We start from the raw sequence: 23,309 nt of genomic DNA on the forward strand, positions 1-23,309 counted from the left end.
GTGCGTAAAAACTCTCCTCAGGGAGCTCTCCCCACATCCATGCCTTAACACAGTACAGTACTCAGTCCCTCAGGGAGCTCTCCCACATCCATGCCTTAACACAGTACAGTACTCAGTCCCTCAGGGAACTCTCCCACATCCATGCCTTAACACAGTACAGCACTCAGTCCCTCAGGGAGCTCTCCCACATCCATGCCTTAACACAGTACAGTACTCAGTCCCTCAGGGACCTCTCCCACATCCATGCCTTAACACAGTCCAGTACTCAGTCCCTCAGGGACCTCTCCCACATCCATGCCTTAACACAGTACAGTACTCAGTCCCTCAGGGAGCTCTCCCACATCCATGCCTTAACACAGTACAGTACTCAGTCCCTCAGGGAGCTCTCCCACATCCATGCCTTAACACAGTACAGCACTCAGTCCCTCAGGGAGCTCTCCCACATCCATGCCTTAACACAGTACAGTACTCAGTCCCTCAGGGAGCTCTCCCACATCCATGCCTTAACACAGTACAATACTCAGTCCCTCAGGGAGCTCTCCCACAACACAGTACAGTACTCAGTCCCTCAGGGAGCTCTCCCCACATCCATACCTTAACACAGTACAGTACTCAGTCCCTCAGGGAGCTCTCCCACAACACAGTACAGTACTCAGTCCCTCAGGGAGCTCTCCCACAACACAGTACAGTACTCAGTCCCTCAGGGAACTCTCCCACGTCCATACCTTAACACAGTACAGTACTCAGTCCCTCAGGGAACTCTCCCACATCCATGCCTTAACACAGTACAGTACTCAGTCCCTCAGGGAGCTCTCCCACAACACAGTACAGTACTCAGTCCCTCAGGGAGCTCTCCCACATCCATGCCTTAACACAGTACAGTACTCAGTCCCTCAGGGAACTCTCCCACATCCATACCTTAACACAGTACAGTACTCAGTCCCTCAGGGAGCTCTCCCACATCCATGCCTTAACACAGTACAGTACTCAGTCCCTCAGGGAACTCTCCCACATCCATACCTTAACACAGTACAGTACTCAGTCCCTCAGGGAGCTCTCCCACAACACAGTACAGTACTCAGTCCCTCAGGGAGCTCTCCCACATCCATGCCTTAACACAGTACAGTACTCAGTCCCAGCTAGCAGAGGAGGCACAAGAGTACTTATAATTTTTAGTGTATTTTCTTCAGTTTAACATCTATTCACTGCATGACTTTTGACAGACAGGGCAATACTGTTCAATGACAGAAATCCACTGGAAGTGAGCAGACTAAGTGTTTGAAAAATCATCCATGCCCACAGATGTTTCTGAAAGAAACAGCCACCCAAAAAAACAAATATTTCAGATAATCCAACCCCATATTAGTAGTTTCTTCAAGAAACAGCCATCCAAAACAACAATTTCTCTTCACTTTGAACATCTGGGGCAAAGAAAACAACCCAAGCAACCTGGCTTCTGCTTGAAGCACAGCTGGACTGGAGAGAACTAGTGAAGCACGTTGCTGACAAGAACCAGGATAGTTGGTGTGAAGAGAGTGACTAACTGACTTCAATATGAATGCCAGTCTGACCTTACTACTGTGTTCTCACACTCACAGCATCAAGAGTTTCAGCATATGCCTTGCAATAAAGTATAACAAATATCAATATAGTATATATATCTACACAACACACACACGATACTAGGCTATAAAAAGATGCCATACCACACTCAAAGCCTGTAATACTTGATGGAGGAAGAACAAGGGCAAAAAGAAAAAGGAAACAAAAGAAAACATGATCACAAGATTACATAACAACATAGTTATCACCATTCAATTCATGACAAAATCAACAGCTATTGTACCAACTTGTAATCACTGTTTTCTCTCTTGCTCAGAGCCAACCTCCTCTTCCTTTCAAGCCAGTCTAGCTCGTCATGATTCTGTATGTGGAAAACTGCTCCTTTTAAAGTCAATCTTCTTTATTAAGCCTTGAAGTAGAAAAAAAAAAGAAAGCAATACAGGCTACCTAATGGACAAGTTTCTGTCAACCTTATCAGAAAACAATCTTCTTCTGGAATATGTATACATGTCTGTGTATGCTTGTGTGTGTGAATGAGCATGACTGTAAAACTGTGATGACACACATTTCTCTTGTCAACAATCCTATGACCTTTAATACATGTGTCCAGCCAGAGATAAAGGCTGCTGGGGCAGGGTGAAATTGGGGGGAGGGGGGAAAGGGGCGGGAGAACTGGGGGGGGAGGGGGGAAATGCCAAATTGTCAGTTGTGCTGCTCGTTTTCTGTTGCCCTACAAATAGGGTACCTCAGGAAAGGCCTTGTAAAGTCTGCTAAAAGCTTTCAATCATAAAGCTGTTAACACGGCACTGCAGACTTGACAATAAAACAAGCGTGTGTGCACCCCCACATACATACATACCGTGTGCTTTATCATTATCAAAATGTGTGAAAACCTGTGACAAGGCAAATAAATAAAGCCACACTGTGATCTGAAATAAACAGACTACCACTGGCCAAACTGTGAACTGAAACAAACAGACTATTACTGGCTACATAAATAGCAGCAGACAGTTGATGTATTGTGTGTTAACTCATCTGATGTCAAAACTTGCTCAGAATCATACAGATCAGTCACCACATTAAAGATATGCTAAGGTTAGGATAAAAACAACAACAACAACAAAAAAGGCGAACCAACCACTAAGCCAGGCCAAATCAGTCACACATTAACAGAAGCTCAATTCAGGATTAAAAAAGGTAAGGATTTAAAAACTCAGAATGTGTTATTGTTAAATTTCAAAGTCCTGTTAAAATTCTTTCTCGTGTTCTATCACAATCAGTACAAAATCAAAATCAACTGCTTTCTTCAAAACTATGCCATTTGTTTCAGACTTCAAGAACTCCAATAGTGACCTGTGATAGCCTACTAAAGAAAAGCCAGTAAAATCATGAAAGAAACAACAAGCATATATAACCTAGTATAGGTCAGGTATGTTTGTGTTCTGAGACAAAGAAATCGGGAGGGAGGGAGAACAAGAGATATAGGTAGATATTTTTTAGATACTGTGTTTCTATTATCTGCATCTACATACCACCTCTGACACTTGTCTTGTCAATCAGTTGAGCACTGCTGTGTGTGTGCATACATTTGTCTCCATGTGCCTATATATTTCTCATGTGTGTGTGTGCGCACGCTGTGTGTACATGTGTGTATAGATCTCCATGAATGCCTGTGTCAAAGTGTGAAAGGGTTCAGTTATGGAGGGCTACTTTTTGAAATGCTAGATTTATTTCTAAAATACAAAGGGTTAAACCAAAAAATTCCAGAAAGAACTCCACACTCCACTACTTCCAGAAGTTTAATTTCAAAATGAAGTACACACACACACACACACACACACACACAAACACACGCGCTCACAACCATACATGCACCAAAGTTTCCAGGTATTTTTGCGATTGTTCATGTTCCAGGTATGAACTGATATTTGTTCTTTCAATTTGTTCTGTGTTCTTTTGAAGTTAACTCTGGAGTTGATTATGCTCACATCATGTTCAATACAGCATTTGATACACTTCATTAAAAAATAAAGCAATGGAAACAAATAAAAAAACAAACAAACAAAAAACAAAAACAAGGTGCAAACAGCAAAAGCTAACTGGTAATACAAACTGAAATCTAAATTGTCAAAAACCATAGGCAGCAGAACATGGTTAGCTGACAAGTCAGGAAGAAGCACACAGAACCAGAAGCAGGCATTATCATCGGCAACAGACACTGAGACATTGCAAACTCACTCAATGCCTTGCAATAATTCCTCATTTAGTTTATGGAGCCATTCCACAACATTACACCAGGGGCTACACCACTCCAGTTAGGCCTATATTATATAACATATCAGGGCAGGAGGTAAGCAAAGCGTCATTATAATCCCTCCAAATCTGCTTCTGTCAATTTATGCTTCATCTGAGGTTACAGTTTACGCACACACACACAAAAAAACTGATGCTGAAAAAAAATTGCATCATCAACACATTTCTTTACAAAATTAGATTTCACACACACACACACTCACACATATCCATGTGTACACACTCTCTTTCTCAGCACAGCTTAAGTTGAATTGTGATCTGTACAAATCTAAGTATCACTACCATGGGTATACCTTAAAAAAAAGAAGTGCCCATGTTCTTAGTTTTGGTAATGTCTGTCAAGTCACACATTAGCGGTTCCAAGCTGTGGAGCCCCCCCTTTCTGACAAAGGTATGAGCTTGTGTATGGAGGAAGAAGGGAGTTCAGCTTGAAAACTCTGGATTCACAGTGACATCCCCTGTCCCTGCTGTCATGAAGTGTCAGGCAGTCACTCACACACCAGTGTCAAGAAGCCCGCACCCCAGCAGTCACCTTGCTTGCCAAACTGCGCAAAACGTTGGATTGATGACAAAGATGGCAGGAGTTGCAACATAAACACCTCAACGCTGCTGCCTCTCTGGCTGGGTACGGTCCATCAGCACGATAGCTGCAGTACAGGTCTAACAGCTCACCTCACTACGCTGACACTAAAGGGGGTCAGCCCTGGCCACTGACCCCACAACATCACATACAATGCACACACACACACACAAGTGGATCAAGAAAACCAAAAGAGGACTCACTCAAATGGATATCTATTCACCACGTTATATAACATGCCACATCGGTAGGGGTCCTGCATCTGGTTTTCATTGGCTGTGGGCCTGGCCATGAAATCTCGCTCATGACTCATGGCGGCGGGGGTGGGGTGGCCTGTCAACTTGGCAGTGGCCGGGTACTGCCGCTCATTGAACAGAGGGTAGGCTGGGTTCTGATGGGTGTACAGCGAGCGGTGTGGGTAGTCCCTGTCAAACATAGAGTGTTGTGTCGGGGTGGCGTGTGTCAAAAAGGCGCTGTTTGTGTTGTCCGAGAGCTGCTGTGCGGCAGCGTGATACATGGGGTCACGGCCATACATGGTGTACTTGTCCAGGTTAAAGCTGGCACTGTTCAGAGAGTTGACCCCCACCCCAATCCCACTAAACATGTCTGTGGAGGTGGTGGGGGGGAGGGGACGGAACTCACTCATGGACACGGCGGTCTGCCTGTAGCGCTCATCAAACGTCTTGGAGGCTGCGCTGACGGCAGAGCGACTGTAGTCTAGGCCGGCCCCAGAGTAAGGGTGACTGCCAAAGTAGGTGCTGAGATCAAAGCGGTCCAACTGGAAGGGGTTGGGCTCCGAGGCCAGGTCCCGCTGGGACTGGCTGCCAGACAGGGAGGCAAACATGTTGCGGTCCGCCACGCCCGGCCGCACCGTGGGGTCGAACATGAACTGGTAGTTCTCCTTGGTGGGGAAGGGGAAGGGGGTGGTGGGGGCATTGGTGGGGCGCTGTCCCAGGTAGGTGGGGGCCTGCCCCCAGTGGGAGGGGCGCACGTCCTGCCCTGCCCAGGTGTTAGTGAAGGGGTTGCGGGGCATGGCCTGGGGCATGCCGGGCGTCCCTGAAAACATCCCATCTGCCATGGTGGCCGGGCGACGCAGCAAGGCCGAGGGGTTGGGAGGCTGGAGGGAGGACTCTGGTAGGCGCGACAGGCTGCGTTCTGGGGGCTGTGCCGTGGGGAGGAAAGGTGTCGACATCCTCTGTCTTTGCAGCATGGCTTCGCTCTCCGTCAGCCGCATGAAGGTGGGAGTGCTGGGGGGTGCCGGAAACAGGTTGTTGTTGTCCCGGGCCGCTGCACTGCTGGCCAGAGGGTTCAGAGCGGAGAAGGCATCGTAGGTGCCCTCCCCCAACCTGGTCAGAGCAGGACTGTCCCGAACCAGTGTCTGGTCCATGTGGCGGTCTGTGGATAGGATCTCCATCCGGCGTGACGATGTCTCTGGGGTGCTGATGGGCAGGGTGGTGGCCGAGGGGGACAAGCTGGTGATGACGCTGGTGGGAACAGCGCCTACTGGAGACTTGACCATGTCCGTCACCCGCCGACTGTCCTCATGAGGCTTCTCTGCTAAAGCCTCCAGCTGCTGCAGACGGCTGGGCTCTCCTGCCAAGGGTTCAGAGATGGTCTCCCCTGCCTGTGCCAGGCCTTGCAGGTACTGATACGCACTTTCCGCTTCACTAGTGGGCATCGTCTGAGCTGCCACTGCATCATAGGGCGTCACAGAGTGAGGCATGGGAACATCCTCAGGAAGACCTTCGGAACGCACAGAATGAACCGACATGGGCTCTGGAACTGATCCCTGGGGCTGGAGGTCCTCTCTTGAGTGCTGCTGTGGGTAGTCTTCTCTTGACTGAGGCTGAGGGTATTCTTCTCTCGAGTGTTGCTGAGGGAACTCCTCCCGGGAGTGAGGCTGGGAGTACTCCTCCCTTGAATGGGGCTGAGAATACTCTTCCCTAGAAAGAGGCTGAGAATACTCCTCTCTGGAAAGAGGCTGGGGATATTCTTCTCTGGAAAGAGGCTGGGGATATTCCTCTCTGGAAAGAGGCTGAGGATACTCCTCTCTGGAAAGAGGCTGGGGATATTCCTCTCTGGAAAGAGGCTGAGGATACTCCTCTCTGGAAAGAGGCTGAGGATATTCCTCCCTGGAGTGGGGCTGAGAATAATCTCCACTGGAGAGGGGTTGAGGGTAGTCCTCCCTTGAGCATGGCTGGGGGTACTCCTCTCGGGAATGGTGCTGGGGGTACTCTTCCCTGGAGTGGGGCTGGATGATTTCTTCCCTGGAGTGGTGCTGCGGGTACTCCACCGACTGCGGCTGCTGAGACAAGGGCTGCTGAAATTCCTCCCTGGAGTGGGGCTGCTGGAAGTCTTGGTGAGAATGGGGCTGTTGGGACAGGGGCTGCTGGAACTCCTCCCTCGAGTGGGGCTGCTGGAAGTCTGGGGCCTGGGAGCCTGGTTGGTCCGTCAGCACAGAGCTGGGAGCGGCAGTGTCTGAAGTGTCGGCAGACAAGGGCATGTGGGTTGGAGGGGAAGGGATGATCTCCTCTTCATCGGAACTCTCAGGGGGAGGTGGGGGGGCTGGTGCTCGGGGAGGCGTCAGAGGGATGTCGTTCATGATGTCCTCCGTGTCCGACACTTCCGCTTCTTCCTCCTCCTGAGCTTCAGCCATCTCCGGTATGTCTTCTGCCTTTGGAGAGCTTTCCACCTCAGCGACCGGTGGTGACGCTGGCTGTTCTTCAACGCGAGGAGGTGACGGAGGAGGGCTTGGTGAGGCCCGAGGCTCTGGAGAACTGTCGTCCATGTCCTGAGAGTCAAACTCCCGATATGGACTGCCTGCTCCCTGCGGCATGTTCTCTTCTTCTGAGTCCATCGGGGAGCTGGGTCTGATTGGAGAGCTGGCTTCCTCTGCTGCTGCCAGAGAATTGCGTGTCTCTCTGGGTCGCCGTGTGGTCTGCAGCCTGTTAAGGGGGAAAGATGTCGTTTCCTTTGGCTTGGGCTCCACAACAGGGGTCTGCTCCTCGCTCGGCTCCACCACACTGCTTTCTTCCTCCACGGCTTTCTCTTCCTTCTCTTTCCCCTTCTTCACAGTCTTCTTCTTGGCAGGAGCCTTCTTCTTTGGGGCTTTCTTCTTCTTGGTGGATCCTTTCTTGGCAGCAGTGGGAGTCTTTTTGCCTCCAGTTTTCCCCCCTTTCTTGGTGGTCGCTGCTTTGCGTGGAGGGGTCTTCCTTGTGGCAGGTTTGGCAGGCTTGCCTTTGGGACTGGTGGGTTTCTTGGGACTGGCTCGTGTTTTAGGACTTTTCTTTCCCTTGGCAGGGGCTTTGGCTTTGCTTGGTTTTTCACTCTCCCCACCTGCTTCTTCTTCCTCCGGCTGCTGCTATTGCAACAGTTTTCTTCTTCGCAGCGGATTTCTTTGGTTTGCTTGGGGACTTTGTCTGTGCTTTAGGTTCTTCTTCAACTTCATCTGCTTTGGTTTCATCCTTACCCTGGTCATCTGCCTTGCTATCTTCTTCAGGCACTGGTTCTGCCTTGTCTGCTGTGGTCTCTTCATCTTTGGTATCCACAACTTGTTCAGTGTTCCCCTCATCATGTTTGTCTTCAATCTGTTCAACAGTCTTTTCCTTGGTCTCGTCAGTCTCTTTCTCCTCAACCTTTTCATCAGGTTTTTCCTTGTTTTGATCGTCTGGCTTCTCACTGACATCACCTTCTTCATTTTCGTTGTTGTTCTGGGCTTTCTTTTTCTTTGTCTTCTTCTTCTTGTTCTCTTTTTCTTCTGTTGTCTCCTGTTTTGCTGCTTTCTTTTTAGATTTGGGAGTGGTGGCTTTCTTCTTGCCTTCAGGGCTGGCCTTCTTCTTGCTTGCTGAGGGGCTTTTCTCTTCAGTGCTGGCCTTCTTCTTGCTTGGTGACGGGCTCTTCTCTTCAGCGCTGGCCTTCTTCTTGCTTGGTGACGGGCTCTTCTCTTCAGCGCTGGCCTTCTTCTTGCTTGGTGACGGGCTTTTCTCTTCAGCACTGGCTTTCTTCTTCTTCGGTGAGGGGCTTTTCTCTTCAGCACTGGCCTTCTTCTTGCTTGGTGACGGGCTTTTCTCTTCAGCACCGGCCTTCTTCTTGCTTGGTGAGAGGCTTTTCTCTTCAGCGCTGACTTTTTTCTTTGGTGTCGCCTTTTTCTTCTTCTGTTTCTTGTCCTCACTCACTGCTGTCTCCACGCTGTCATCTTTCTTTGTCTCTTCCTGACCTTCTTTGTTGACAGTCTCTTTAGGTTTCACCGCCTTCTTGCCGGATGACTTCTTTTTAGGCTTAGACACTCCCTCTTCAGCGACTAGCTTAAAGCCCTCCTCATCCAGAACATCCAGCACAGAATTCTTCAGCAACAATTCTTTGGGTGCAGGAGGCAATGGAGCGGCACTGGCCATCTTGGTTTTGTCCCGTTTAAACACACCGGGCGTGGCCTCGTCACTGGAATCGTTGTCGGAGTGGAAGTCATACAGGTCCATGGGTCGCAGCTCAGTGATGGTGACGGGCAGCTCCTCCCCTTCCCCAGCGGGGATGATGACGTTGATCTTCTCCAGCTCCACCACCTCCACCCCCTCGGCCAGGTCCACCCCCTCAGGAAGCTTCACCCCCTCAGGCAGCGTCAGGCTCTCGGGCAGCTTGAAGCCTTCGGGGAAGGTCATTCCTTTGGGCAGGGTGAAGCCCTCCAGGGGCTTGCCGTCCAGCGGTATCACCACCTCCTTGCTGACCCCGTTGTCTGTGGTGCTGGCGGGAAGACTCTCGTTGTGCTCCTTCTTCATGTGCCACTGCAGGGAGGACTTCTGGCGGCACGTGAACTTGCACTGCGGGCACGAGATGGGACGCTCGTTGGTGTGCTGCCGCAGGTGCACCTTCAGGTTGTCAGCGTGCCGGAACGACTTGCCGCATCCGGGGTGGCTGCAGTGGAAGTTTCTCTCTCCTGTGACAGAACAAATAGGGGTCACTGACATGTCCAGGTTGAGGGAAAGGAGAGGGAAGAAAGGGGGGAAGGAGGGAGGGGAGGGAGAGAAAGACAGCAAAGGTGGGAAAGTGGAGCATGAAACACCACTTTGCCAATGAAGGAAATATATTGAAATATATTATATATCAGCAATACTCACCTTTTTTCTGGACCTCAAGAACAATGATGCATAAATATAAATCTATAAGATACCTCTTCTGAACCATTTCTTCTTTGATAACCTGCTGGTAGCGTTGCTCCCAGTGTTTTTTTGTGATTTTTGTTTTTTTTAAAAACAAAATATTGAAATATATTTTTATGAGGAATAAATAGATAATCCTAGCGAAACAAGAAAACGTGGAAATAGTCACTGAGGCAAAACCATGTTATCTTGATTCAAGAATACTTCAGACATGATCAAGAAGACATAATGCAATTAAAAAACAAACTTTAAATCCTTATCCAATAACTGATTTTCTGTAATTCCTGTACCTTAACTCTCTCCGGACGAATGCGTGAGCATTCCTACATAAAATGTATTCGGTTTCAGACGACGGAATGGAATAGCATTTTCAAGAAATAAAAATCCATCACGCGCTGTGCACGTGATTTTGTGATTAGCCAAGCAGAGTGTGCCATTCTGGGTCACTCCACAATCGAATGGTATGATTGGCCAGCCTGCCATGTGTGGCCCGTCTTGCACACACGCTGACAAAGTCACTGACCGGTCGTCTGCTCGCATGCCAGCCTGTTAGCTTCTTCTTCTTCTTTGCGTTCGACAGCTACGCAGTCAGGGTCGAAGTCCGAGGGATGCCACAAACTCAGACGTCCGGTGAAGATCGGCTGCCGTCACCCAGAGCTTGGTGTTGAGGTCAGCACCCCCAGGCCAGGACTGCTGCCGCATCTTCTCATACAGGGGGCAGTCTTGGAGAATATGGGATGGGGTCTGGTCAGCCTGGCCGCAATCACATAGGGATGTGGCTGCCACTCCAATCCTCTTCAGGTGTGCTCGGAGGCCGCAGTGTCCTGTGCGAAGGCGGTAGATGGTAGTCTGGTGTCTTCTCTCCAGTGTCCTGATGGGATCTTGGTGTGCCTGGTAGCCTCCGTTCAGGGTGACCCAGCCTCTTCGGAATCTGCTGCGGAGGAGAGTTTTTGCTTCCAGCCTGTTAGCAAAGCGGGCTCTTCTCAAAATGTTGTGGAGCAAACAAAGCAGCGACGTCAACATTCTATAGGGTTGAAAGTACTTGAAACGCTACAAACTGAAGGGTCGGACATTGAAGAGGTGGATGTTGACGAAGAAGAAAGTGAATTTAATGCAGAAAGCGAGCATGGGTATGGTGATTCGGGGTGAAAAATTGGCAGTATTTTCGACATATGGCAAAACCGTAAAAATAAGATGAAAAATTTGATTTTTTTATTTTTATGTAATAGCTCAACATGTAATAAACCAGTTCTGAAAGTTTCATTTTCTTACTCTGTATTTTGTATTTTTTGTCTTGTTCTTTCCAAACCCTTACAAATCGGCTGTCTGTGGGGAAAAGCAAGGGAGAAAACTTGTCGTCCCGAGTGAGTTGAAGACATTTTTTTTTTCCTGGGCCATATAAACAGATATTGTCAATTATGCTTTTTGATCGTTTTCCAGCTGATATTACAATTATACAAGGATGCCAGTGTATATCTTCACACACACAGACACAAACAAACACACTCACTCACACACATCCAGTCACACAGTCTTTCCCTCTCATCAATCTAATCATTAACTATAAAACCTGAAAAGGTGATTCAGTTTTCAAAACAGTTGATGGCAGCTCAATGAAGGGAAGCAACTCTTCACCGTATTGAAAAAAGTTACCAGAAATCATGTGGGGGTAGGAATGTCTGTCTGCTGCAAAACTGAAATCGAAAATGACGTTACTGGCTCTTTCCAACAAGGAACTTTTTAAAACATTAACTTCCATTTACTAACAAAACTACTGTCATACACAAAGTTTTGTACATTAACATAAATCCAATGCAACAAAAATAAAAAAACTTTCACAACTATTTGTTATCTTCATGTATTATAGTGCATATATATAACATATATCATGGCTTCAATCTGTCAAATTGCTGTTTGCCAACAGCCTGGCATATATCTATCAAACTTTTCACAGGAAAATAACAACAAAACCAAATAATAAAATATTGCAGAAATTAACACATTTTTAAAGTAAATTAAACTGTGAAAAATATATGTTTCAAGGTAAATTTGATGCAAGACTTACATTTCCCCACCAATATTTCACAAATAAAACAACAACAAATTACTGAAAAAACAAACACTCTTTTTTTCAACCATGAAACAAATTTCAAAGCAATTAACATATGTGACCCACTCCCGCGAAGGGTACACAAAGTGTCATTTTGGACATTTGGAGAATTTGGTATCACCAGAAACTAGAGAAAAAGAGCTTTCTGGTGGTACTAAATATATTGTCAAGGGATAAATAGAAAGGAAGTTATGGTTAATATAAGTGTGCTGGTGGAAATTCGGCCATTTTGAAAAAACGCCCTTCAAAGTAAAGAGGAGCTAAAATGTCAAAACTACTTAGCAACGGGGTTTAAATGTTAACCTAAGTGGATGAAATTTAGCACACATGTAATATACACCCTAATACACCTCTCAGGTGACTTATGCCTCATTACTATTGTGCAGTCTTGAGAAAATGAATTTAGAACTTTACATTTTTCACCAGTTCATGATTGGAAAAGCATTCAGACAAAACAGTCTTACCATAATAACATAAAAGCATTATACAGCAATACTGTTTATTGCTTTACCACACAAGTAAAAAGAAATCTTACTTTAAAAAAAGAAATATATATACATAAAACAATAGAGAAAAAAAGTTATCTGATGAAGGATAAAACATGTTCTTGTTTTAGAATTAACAACTTTGCTCTCTCTCTCTCTCTCTCTCTCTCTCTCACAGTGACATAAATACAAACTGCAGTATTCATCACAAATCAAAGTGAAACTGAAAGAAGAAGAAAAAAAAATACACTTACTTGGTAACTGCTCTGGATCAACAGTACACACTTGAAATGTTTAAATCCTGAACTGGTCACACAGCATTCACTTGTCTCATACTAGTCACAATGGCTGAGCAACGAGTTGGATAATATTTAGGCATCAGCTTTTTTTTTTTTTTCTCCGTATAGTATGAACATGTGGTGTATGGTGAACACACTTTGCATCTCCTTGAAACTGAAAAACTGAAACTGTTGCTCAAGTCACAAGCATTGCAGCTGATGGTGAGGTCACATGGTGATGAAATATCCAGAATACACAATACATAAGCTACACACACACACACACACACACACACACACACACACACAAGCACACGCAAACGTCCACTCTGTGAACTCTCATTCAGGCATCCGGATCTGGGGTCAGTATGTCTCTTGCCTCCAATCTCACAAAGGGTCGAATGTTCCTGTATAAATAGTTTCGTCTTTCATGGGACAAACCAGGTGGTGGTATGAGAGCTGGCACATCATCCAGTTGAAGAAAGGCTTCTTCCAGATCTCCCACAAACTGAAATTCTGTCTCTTCATCTGCAAGAGTTTCTCTGTGAAACACACTCCCAGGATTTTCCGCTGAAAAGCGAAAGTGTCCAATTTTTTTAAATTCCATTCAGTGTCCGGAAATGGGCGCTGAAAAACTCTTGCCAGTTGTATGTTTTGACAAGAGTTTGTCCATTTTCTGTGGCGACAACCTGTGGAATGTTTACTTTTTTCACAGGGGTACTCCTGCGAACCACATCCGACAGCTCTTGAAGAGAATGGACTTATTTTCCTGAAGGTTCTTTTCAGCAGCCCAAAACACCAGTCTGGTGCAAATTTTGTGTGGCCTGGTGGCATAAAATTGAGTGTGACAGACCTGTGCCTTCCAGTCATCACCCGCCAAGCAAAATACCACAGTACATACTGGTTGTTGTTTTGACCAGCACAGTTGTCACAGTGGAGCTGCACCTCACTCTCTCCAAGGCCATACTGGTCAAAAAAGTGGTGAAGATAGGAGATGACCGCATTAGACCCCTTGGTTGATGAGGCTCCTTCATCAATCAAGTAGTTTACCTGCTGTGGCAGACCCTCACAGCAGATACCAAAAATCCCCACCTTTCTGGGGGTCAGGGAGTAGATGGGGCCAGGTTGGTAGGGGCTGTGGGGAAGATGCACTTGCTGTGCAAAATCAAAGGAGTAGTGGGCAGTGACGTCCCTGCATGGCCTGTTGGGTCCCAGGGAGATGATCTGCTGCTGTTCAACAACCGTCTTGCTCTGTGCCGTCATGCTTCTGTAGAGCACCCTCTCCTCCTCAACACGACTCAAATGAAGCTGTTGCTCCATCAGTAATTCTTGTTTTTCTTGGTCGTCAAGGTTGGCCCCTCTAAATATGCAGTGGTTGTTCGCTTGGCAGATCCAGCACAGGTCAGTCATGGGCCAAGCAACAACTACAAATGGAAGAAGGGAAGCCCAGAGCTTTCTAAATGTAGAAATGGCCACTGGGCGGAATCCTGCACACCACACAATGCAAGGAATGGTGAGGAAAATAAGAAAACCCTAATTGAAATATACTTAAATATACAGGTATACTTGAAATATACCTGTAATTGCAACTGCTCATGTGCACTTCTTTCACTGAAACAGGGAAAATAATTACTGAGCTGACTGCACAAGCAAACTAAGTATAGTGTTTAACACATGAAAAATCATGTTTGTTTGTAATGCATGCTTTGCTTGCCTTTTTCTCTTCTCTTTTTCAACTCTTTCAATGCTTTTCTTCAACAACAACATCAAATAATGTGCTTGTGTCACTCCCTTCTTGACAGTAAAGTTAGTATGCCAAGAACAAATTTCTATTTTCCCAAATCAGGAAAAAAAACATCATTTCTCTTCTCTGATTAGAAGGACAAAGTTGCTGTGAGGCAAAAATTAGTTTGTTTCATACCACACTATTATCTATACAAACCTCCTCACTTACCTTAAAGTTGATAGACAGCCAGACATAAAGACTGAAGAAGCAAATAACAAAGAGCAAATCTTTAAAAAGAAGATGGATTGAATATTAATGTGAATGAGTAAGTACAAGTAAAATAAGAAAAAAAAAAAAAAAAGAATGAAAAATAAAGGATAAATAAATAACAAAAATAATCTATTTATCAAATAAACTGTTGAGTAAAAAAATAAAACTGGTATGATTACCAAGGAAATCATCATAATCATACTGATAAAATCAATAAAAGTAAATGAAATAAGTACATGCATAAAAACAGATAAATGAGTAAATAAAATAAAAAGAATAAACTTAAAGTGTGGAGGGAAACTCTGAAAAGTAGATTGGGATGATTACCTCCTTCATCACAGCTGGCAACAAACAAGCGATGGACTTCACTCTTTGGAGCAGAGGATGGCAGGAGCAGAATGTCATCACGTTTGAAACCAGGCACTCTGCCCGGAAGGCTTACAGCATTGTCTTCTGCATAGTTCTTTATAAACTGTATGACACGGTTTTTGTGTCATCCAGGGACAGGCCACTTGGTGTTGTTCTTCCTCCCTCCTCTGTTCCTCATGCGTAGGCAGGGCCCGTTGTCTTTGTAGTGTTTCATAAGGTTTCGCAGTCGTTTGGCCTTGACACTGAAACATTTTAAAATTTCCAATGAAAATTCAAGTCACACTGTTTATTGCCATGTCTACCGTTGCAGCTATTATGGGGGGTTTACATTAATTTACTGGAACCTCAGCAGTAGTTTCATTCATATAATTTCTTTTCAGTTTTAATCTAGTATTCAGTTGCTGTCATCCAATCCAAATTAAAAATGCATGTACAAACATAACAAACTGTAAATGCACACAAAGATTAAGCACAGCTGCATAAATACATAATCTAATAAGTCAGTCACTCTGTAATATCAGCATATGCATAAACATACTTATTCACCTTTATCAAACACATCACCACATAGTTACACATAGTCAAATGGCTTAGACACTGAATTTGAACTGACTTACAAAAAAGTTACCTTGAATTATAAAAATATAGAATGATATACATTACCAGTAATTCTCATCACTGTTGAATTTCAGTAAATAATTTGTTGTGTGCTGTGTTGCGCATACACACACACACACACACAGTGACACACACACAGTGACACACACAGTAACACACACACTCTCAAAATGAATGATGTTGTGGCTTACCCTGTGAGAAACATGAAGGTGCTTCTGCAGACAAGACGACTCGTGTACACTACACGTGTTTTCTGGCATGCCTTCTGGTCTTTTCTGCGACTGCATTCTGTAGTTGCTCCTTGCCACATGTTTGAGCTGAATATGCCCATGACAAACAAGTCCAGTTCATCTAATAAGGACAGAAGAAAAAAAACAATGAATGATTATACACAATAACCATAACTTGAAATGTGAACAACAGATAAGTATAGCCACACACTCATACACATGCTATGCATTTGTCAACCACTCTCACCCCCACACTGGGGGAATAATACATTATTCAATTAATAACCATAATTTAAAATGTGAACAACTGAAAAGTATATCCACACTCTCATACACATGCTATGCATTTGCCCACCACTCTCACCCCCACATTGGGGAAAAAATACATTATTCAATTATCTGCCTCTTCATCGATCTCCTCTTTCCCACATAAAGTGTTGACTGATGAATATAAATCATTATTGCCAGTTTACAGAACCAAATACAAGATGGACACTGAACATGAGTTAAGGCTAGTCTGAGATAATGAAATTAAAACACGCACACACACACACACACACACACTTTTCAACAAGCACTTACCATCTGTCATCTCGTGGCAGCTCAGCTGTATAGTCAGAATTTCTTCAGCGGTAAACTGTGCGATGCAGCCTCTCCTCTGATCAGCCGGTTGATCTGCCTCAACAGCAACTTTAATTTGTGTGCACTTGCATTTAAAGTTTGCTGCACTTTCGAGTGTGGGATACTGTGGAGCACAGCCAATTTCTGCGAAGACAGGACTGCCGCATTCCACCTCAACAAGTGGTCGTATTTCTTCCACGTGGTTATCGTGTATGTCGTCCAAGTCGGCATCGAGCTGCATTTCTTCTCCAGTATCTTCGTCACTGTCGCTTGAGATGTCGTCGTAACTCTCTTCGTTTGGTTCATCAATGAAATAATCATTAATGAGTTCGCGCAATTCTTCGTCTTGGGGCAAATTTGCCACATGCGACTGGTTTAACAGGTCTAACATTCGTCGTTCCCTTCGGCGTGCCATGTTCGTTTCGACTGAAATGTTGTCAACAAGTCTCATGGGTAGTCTCCCTTGGAAAATGTTCAGTCAATCACATACAACGACTAAAGTCGTAACCAACCCAGATTTCTGAGCTACATACAGATTGGTCAAATTTAATGCATATGTTTACCTTTTTTAGAAGTGGTTTACAAATTCAGGTCACGTCGAATGACTTTATGAATGGCCGAAACGAAAACTCGAGAACGAGGCGATTCTATTAATAGGCAACATGCCATGGTGTGTTCTTTGTTCTTGTCGTTCGCTGCGTTCTAAAAATAGTCATTTTCCCGACTTTTCAATGGGTTATTTGCATGGGTTGGTTTATAAAAAACCCGATTTAGTGCTTTTATGAGTCGAATACAGATTTGACACGAATATATATGATAGAAAAATGGTTAGAGAAGCAAAAAATGCTATAAAAGTAAAACTGATAAAATTGATCCAACTCCCGCTTTCTGGCCTGTGCCAACAATCGCTGCACTCGACTTTGTGTACCCATGGCGGAAGTGGGTCACATATGACTTAAAACAGTTTCTGAAACATATTTCACATTTCATAACAACAACTGAAACTCAGTCGCCCAACAGACCTGTATCTGAAAGAATTGGAAAAAAGAAGAAAAGTAAACCTTACCCGTGTGTGAAATCTCATGCCGCTTCAGGTGGCTGAGCTTGAAGAAGGAGAAGTTGCAGCCCTCCACGTTGCAGTGGTACTTCTTGGGGATGAGGCGGTGGAACTCCTCCTGGTGGCTCTTGAGGAACTTGGGCGTGCGGAACTCCCGCTGGCAGTTGTCTATATTGCACTTGTACGGGCGGGCCACCTCGTGGCTGACCAGGTGGCCCCGCAGGGCGCACTGCGACTTGAAGGCCTTCTCGCACTTGAGGCACTTGTAGGGCCGGACCTGCGTGTGGATTTTCATGTGGCGGCGCATGTTGTCCTCCGTGGAGAACATCTTGTCGCACAGCTGGCACTTGATGTCGCGGGGCCGCTGCATGTGCATGTTCTGCACGTGCTTGTGCAGGTTGGCCCGGTAGTTGGAGGCGTACTCACACTGGGAGCAGTGGTACAGCTTAGGCTGGTCGGGGAAGTGCGTGTGGTGGTGGACCTGAAATGTACAATCTACACAGTTGTATTCATTTCTGTGCCCCGAAGAAAAGTGGTCTTTCTGCTGAAATCTGCTGCAGCTTAAATGAATATAAACTAAATGAAATACAGATGAATAAATGCTTTGAATACATTGCACAATATCAATAAAAAAATCTTTCCTTGCATATCTGATATCAAACATTGACTGACTGAGTGTGATGACATTTTCTAGGCTTTCACCAGGGTTAAGAGTCTTGCTGCTATGGGTTCTTTTCTGTACACCAATACACACAGGGCCTAAATTCCATCATCTCACCTGAAAGACTAGCATCCAGGCCACAAACTGAGCTTTAGTAGAGGAAGGTGGGGCTGTGGGGGGTGGAGAAAATATCTGGCCCAAGCGAAACCCAAGACCTACACTTTCCTGATTCACGGAGGAGTACTTTATCAATAATAATCCACTTGAACACAAATTATTTGGTCTGCCCAATGTAGATCAAAAGAAGAATGAACTACCAATTTCCCTGGGGTTTCTTTTGACTGGACGAAGCATGCACATCGTAAAACTTCCATAAAAATGTACAGTATGTATACAAGCAACTGAGCACAATTCAGACTGGATGAAGCATACACATTATGATACATACAGACATACAAACTTACAGTACACATGGAACATAAACACAAACAAGGGAGCACACTGTTCAGACTGGATCAAACACATACAGAGATACAAACTTTCAATACACATGGAATACTAACACAAACAAAGGAGCATACTCTTCAGAACAAAACAGTTCATTTGCCCCATACCTGACAAAACCTGACATCATTCCCCCCACCACCACCTCCCCAACCCCTCATGCTTACCTTAAGCGAGGATTCGTACTTGAACTCCTTGCCGCAGACGTCGCAGGTGAAGGGGACAGGGCCCTGGCACACCTCCAGGTGCTGCTCCATGGTGACGGTGTCGCACTTGACATAGCGGCAGCACTTTTTGCACAGCTTGCAGTCCAGTTTGACATTGTGCTCGGCCGCCAGGTGCTCCTCGTACTTGTCCTTAGCGTCCACCGTGAACTGGCAGCGGGAGCACATGTACAGGCCGTGGGTCAGCATGTGGCGGGCCAGGAGGCTCACCTTGCTGGCACTGTAGTCGCAGCTGGGCTGCTTGGGGCAGGGGTAGGGCAGCACCATCGACTTCTCGTGCAGCTTCTTCATGTGGCGGCTGAGGGCTGCCTGGCCCCGTGTCTTGTGCCCGCAGTCGGGGCAGATCACCTCGTCCAGCGTCTTCTTCACCTTCTTTTCCACCGGGGTCGACGCCTTGGCTTCCTGCCCTCCTTGCTCCGTGCTGGTGCCACATTCTTCTTCGCCGTTTTCTGAAGGCTTTGCCTCACTGTTTTCTCCATTCTCAGTGTCTGTAACGCCACTCCGCTGTGCAGCCATGTCTTCGGTTTCTGTGCTCTGTGAAACTGTGGTGGAAGCTTTCGCCTTCTTGCTCTTTGAGGGTGATTTCTTCTTTTTGGGCTCAGCTTTCTCTCCTTCCTTTGGCTCTTTCTTTTTCTTTTTCTTCGGGGGAGGTTTGCTTGTTTCGCTGTCTTTTACTTCTGCGTTAATTTCTTCCTTATTCACACTTTCACCGTTCACTGCACCTGAATTCTCTTCTCCTGTCACCTGACTTTTGTTCTCTTCTGCATCTTTCTTGGTAGGTGACTCTTTTTCTTCACCACCCTCAGATTTGCGTTTCTTAGCTTTCTTTGGTTTGGGTTTAGCCTTTGGTTTTTCTGGTTCTTTATCTTCCTTCTCAGGCCCTGTTGTTCCAGACCCAGAGACATCAGTAGTCTGAGGGACCTCTGTGCCGTTAGGAACTGACAGGGTGTCTGAGCTTTTGTCAACCACTTGCTTCACTGCCTTACTTTTGGCTATGGACTTTTTCTTCTTGGAAGGTTTAGGAGTTTCAACAGGGGGTTCTGTTTCCACATGGCCATTAGGAATCACCTCAGATGATGGCTGTGACTCCACAGGAGTTGCCGTTGAGGTCTCTTTCTTCTTACTTGTCTTCCTTTTCTTTGCCGGAGGAGGCTTTGCATCTTCACTGGGGACTGCATCAGGAGCACCTTCTGTTGTTTTATTTGTTTGAGCTTCTGCTGTTTCTGCTGACTGAGCCTTGGTTTTCTTCTTCGACCGAGCTTTTGGTTTGGCTTTCTTATCAGGTACCACCACCTCATTCTCGTTCTTTGAGTCTTCTGTCACCTCTTTACTTTCAGCCACCCCATTCTCATTCTTTGAGTCTTCTGTCACCTCTTTACTTTTAGCCTTGCTTTTCTTGGGCTTTTTCTTAGGTGAGGATGATTGAGACTCAGCAGCTCCTTCAGTCCCTGCTGTCGGTTCCCCCTCGCTTCCTTTGCCCGCTGCTGCCTTTGTCTCTGTTTGCTTTTTCTTAGCAGCAGTTTTCTTTTTGGGCTTGGGAGGCGCTGATGCTACACTAACTTCGGAACAAGGATTCACACCAGGCTGAGATTCTGTTCTCGTTTCTGAAGACACAGGAGTTACACTGTCAACACATGTTTCTGTTGATGCTGCTGCTGCTGCTGCTGCTTTGTTCTCTGAAGCATCACAGGAGTTAGCAGTTGTTCTGCTATCAGAGTCTGCTGCTTTTGCATCTGCTTCCCTGGCAGCTTGACGTAACTTATCAAAATCTAAGACATTGTCACTGTTATATACATACCGTGCAATAACACTGTTGATAGTCTCTTCTATCTGCTGTAACCTTAACTGGCTGTTTTCATCACCTGCTTTAGGTTTTTTCTTTTGAGGTTTATCAGATTTTGGTGTGGACTTGGTACTGTCACTGGCAGAGGGGGCCTCCTTGGGCAGCAGTGTGCAGGCATCCCCTGCTGCACTGGTGCTGGGGGCAGTCACAGCAGCGTCTTGGGCCACACCCACCACAGCACCCTCACCCCTGCCCTCCTCACTTTGCTCACTACCGGTCTTCACTCCCTCAGCACTTTTCCTGCTTTTGGCACTTTTGCTCTTAGACGCAGTCTTTTTCCCTGCTTTTTTGCTGGTTTTGGTTGGGGAAGCCGCCAGAGGCTCACTGGGTGCCTCCAGAGCAGGCTGTGCTGTCCTCTGATCAGATGCTGCCAAGGATTCATGTTCATACCCCTCCCGCCCTGGAGGGTTTTCCTGAGGAGTAAGTAACCATGTGGGGGGCTGCAAAAGGGAGGTGGAGGTGGCGGAACTCAACTCCCCTCCCTCTGCGTCTAACGTCTGTATTGCTTCAGCTTGTGGCACCAGAGGCTGCATGTCTGCCTGCTGAGAGTGGGACATGGGTAGCACCAAGTCAGATTCCGGAACGGTCAGCACCACCTCTGAACCTGACCTAACAAACTGGGTCACTGGTGTGCCATCCTCTGCTGCTGTGTGTAAGTCTGTGACCTCAGAGGGGTGCATCATGTCCGCAGAGTCTGACGCTGTGTCCATCAGCACAGGTTCAGAGGAGGAGGGCGGTGTTTGCTGCAACAAGTGGGTGGGGTTAGGTGGTGATCGACACAAAAGCGTAGAGTTGTGGAGTGTAATGTGCTGGGGGGAGCATGTCAGCTGATGTTGCGGGGAGGGGGTGGGTGGCGTGATGGGAGGCTGCTGCAACTGCACTGGGAGAGGTGCCGGAACCATCACCGATTCTGTCATGGGGGGATGCGGGTCCTTTCCTGGAGTGCCATGCACTGCAGACGTCGTTGACAGGTCCAGTGCGACTTCCACTTTCTTCTCATTGTTTCTTCGCTTCTTAGGGGGCTTCTTGATGGCTTTGTCTTCAGTGGTTGGGGCACCCCCAGAGAAGAGCTTTTCATACGCCTTGCCCACTCCGTCAGTCACAGCTGAAGCCACCCCATCACCACCATCACCCCCACCACTGCCCCCTCCCTCCCCCTTGCCGTCAAACATCAGCCGGGTGGGCCCCATGATGACGGGAGGACCCAATGCCACCACCACATGGTTGGCCGCTGCCAGTCGCTGTGCCTCACTGATGGACACAGGTCTGCGCTCTGCGTCGGGCTGCAGGCCCCCCCCTGATCCCTCTGACAGGCCGGCAGGGACAGAAGCAGTGGCCCCGGCATCCCCCTGCGAGGACAGCGGGGCCGGCTGGCTGATGGTGGGGGCATCAACGAGGGCGCTGGCTGGATCCTGTCGCACCCGACGCTTCTCCACTTTAGTACGCATGGTTGACGCGGCTCCCCGTCCCAGTCATGTCAGCTAAACCCTTTTTCACATCGCGTGGTCACGCCTGCCTCATGTCATCCTCTTCACAGCCTCCAATTTCTCCACATCCCACACTGCTAAAAAAAAGAAAAGAAAAAAAAGAAGGAATAATAATACTTTATTTTTATATAGCGCTATAATTCAAGCATAAGCAAGCTTTAAGCGTTTTACAAATCAAGTGCCTAATGTGAAAGCACACAAAAAGTAGTAGAAATATAAAACAGAATCATTAATATTATAAAAACACAATGCACAAAACCCACAAAGTAACATTCTCTCAATACTACAACTGTTACACTCCAACACACACACACAAACTGACAGACCGAACAGATCATTCTCATTCTGTTATAACCATTGATCAGAACACAACTATGCTGAATCCTCCAAACACAATCAAAAGCAAATTTGTACGATGAGAGCTATATATTTGTTACTGATATAATCTGAAAATTTCTTTAAGTATATGGGAAACACAGCTTAATTCGGGAGACTTACTAACTCTTATTGGCATGACTGTGAAGATACTTTTCCTACAATTTTTAAGCCAAAGTTGGTATTCACGGACAAAGTATTTCCAGAGAAAATGGCAATGTTAAAGTTTACCACGGACACACAGACAAGTATACAGACAGACACACACTCACACAGACAACCAAACACTGGGTTAAAACAAAAACCACTGCCCAAATTATGTGATTTGAACTGTCAGTCAGTTCAGCCTAGCTGCATTGAGACTACCTATTGATAGATGACACTGACTGCCCACACAGCAGACCCTGCACTAGTGCTGAGGTGGTGTACACAACTGTCTGTTCAAACAACATATCTAATTTACTTAAAAACAACAACTACGTCCCCACCCCTGCCCCCAAATGACAATCAATGTAGCTTGACAAGCTTGAATACCACTGCTTAAATCTGGAGCAAAGCTGAAAGGAATTCTCTCCTCCCTCCAACAATATCCCCCAAGAACCCAATCACTTTTGGCAAAACTGACATGAACTTAATGACTTTATGTGTACACTGTGTACAAATACATGCCTACATACGCAATGAATCGACTGATTGCATACTAACCTGTAAAAGAAGCAGAAAGAAAGTGAGAGCAGACGGCAGACAGTGTGGGATGAAGGTGGTGGCGTGATGTGACTCTAGTCGTCAAGCACTCCTAACAGCTTCGTGCAGTAGTGGATGGCCCACGTCCACAACTTCAG

General features: G+C 46.2%; 1 protein-coding gene across 1 annotated transcript; it reads right to left on the minus strand.

Annotated features, from left to right (window-relative positions):
- Window positions 1–993: 993 nt before the first annotated feature.
- LOC143299766 (uncharacterized) lies at window positions 994–23,309 on the minus strand. Its single transcript, XM_076613167.1, is given in 5 exon segments — window positions 994–7,797; window positions 7,799–9,386; window positions 17,383–17,854; window positions 18,706–22,169; window positions 23,173–23,309. Coding segments are annotated over 4 exon segments (8,550 nt in total). The 5' UTR covers window positions 22,054–22,169; window positions 23,173–23,309; the 3' UTR covers window positions 994–4,655.

Source organism: Babylonia areolata, chromosome 25 (assembly GCF_041734735.1).
Source record: "Babylonia areolata isolate BAREFJ2019XMU chromosome 25, ASM4173473v1, whole genome shotgun sequence".
NCBI lineage: Eukaryota > Metazoa > Mollusca > Gastropoda > Neogastropoda > Buccinidae > Babylonia > Babylonia areolata.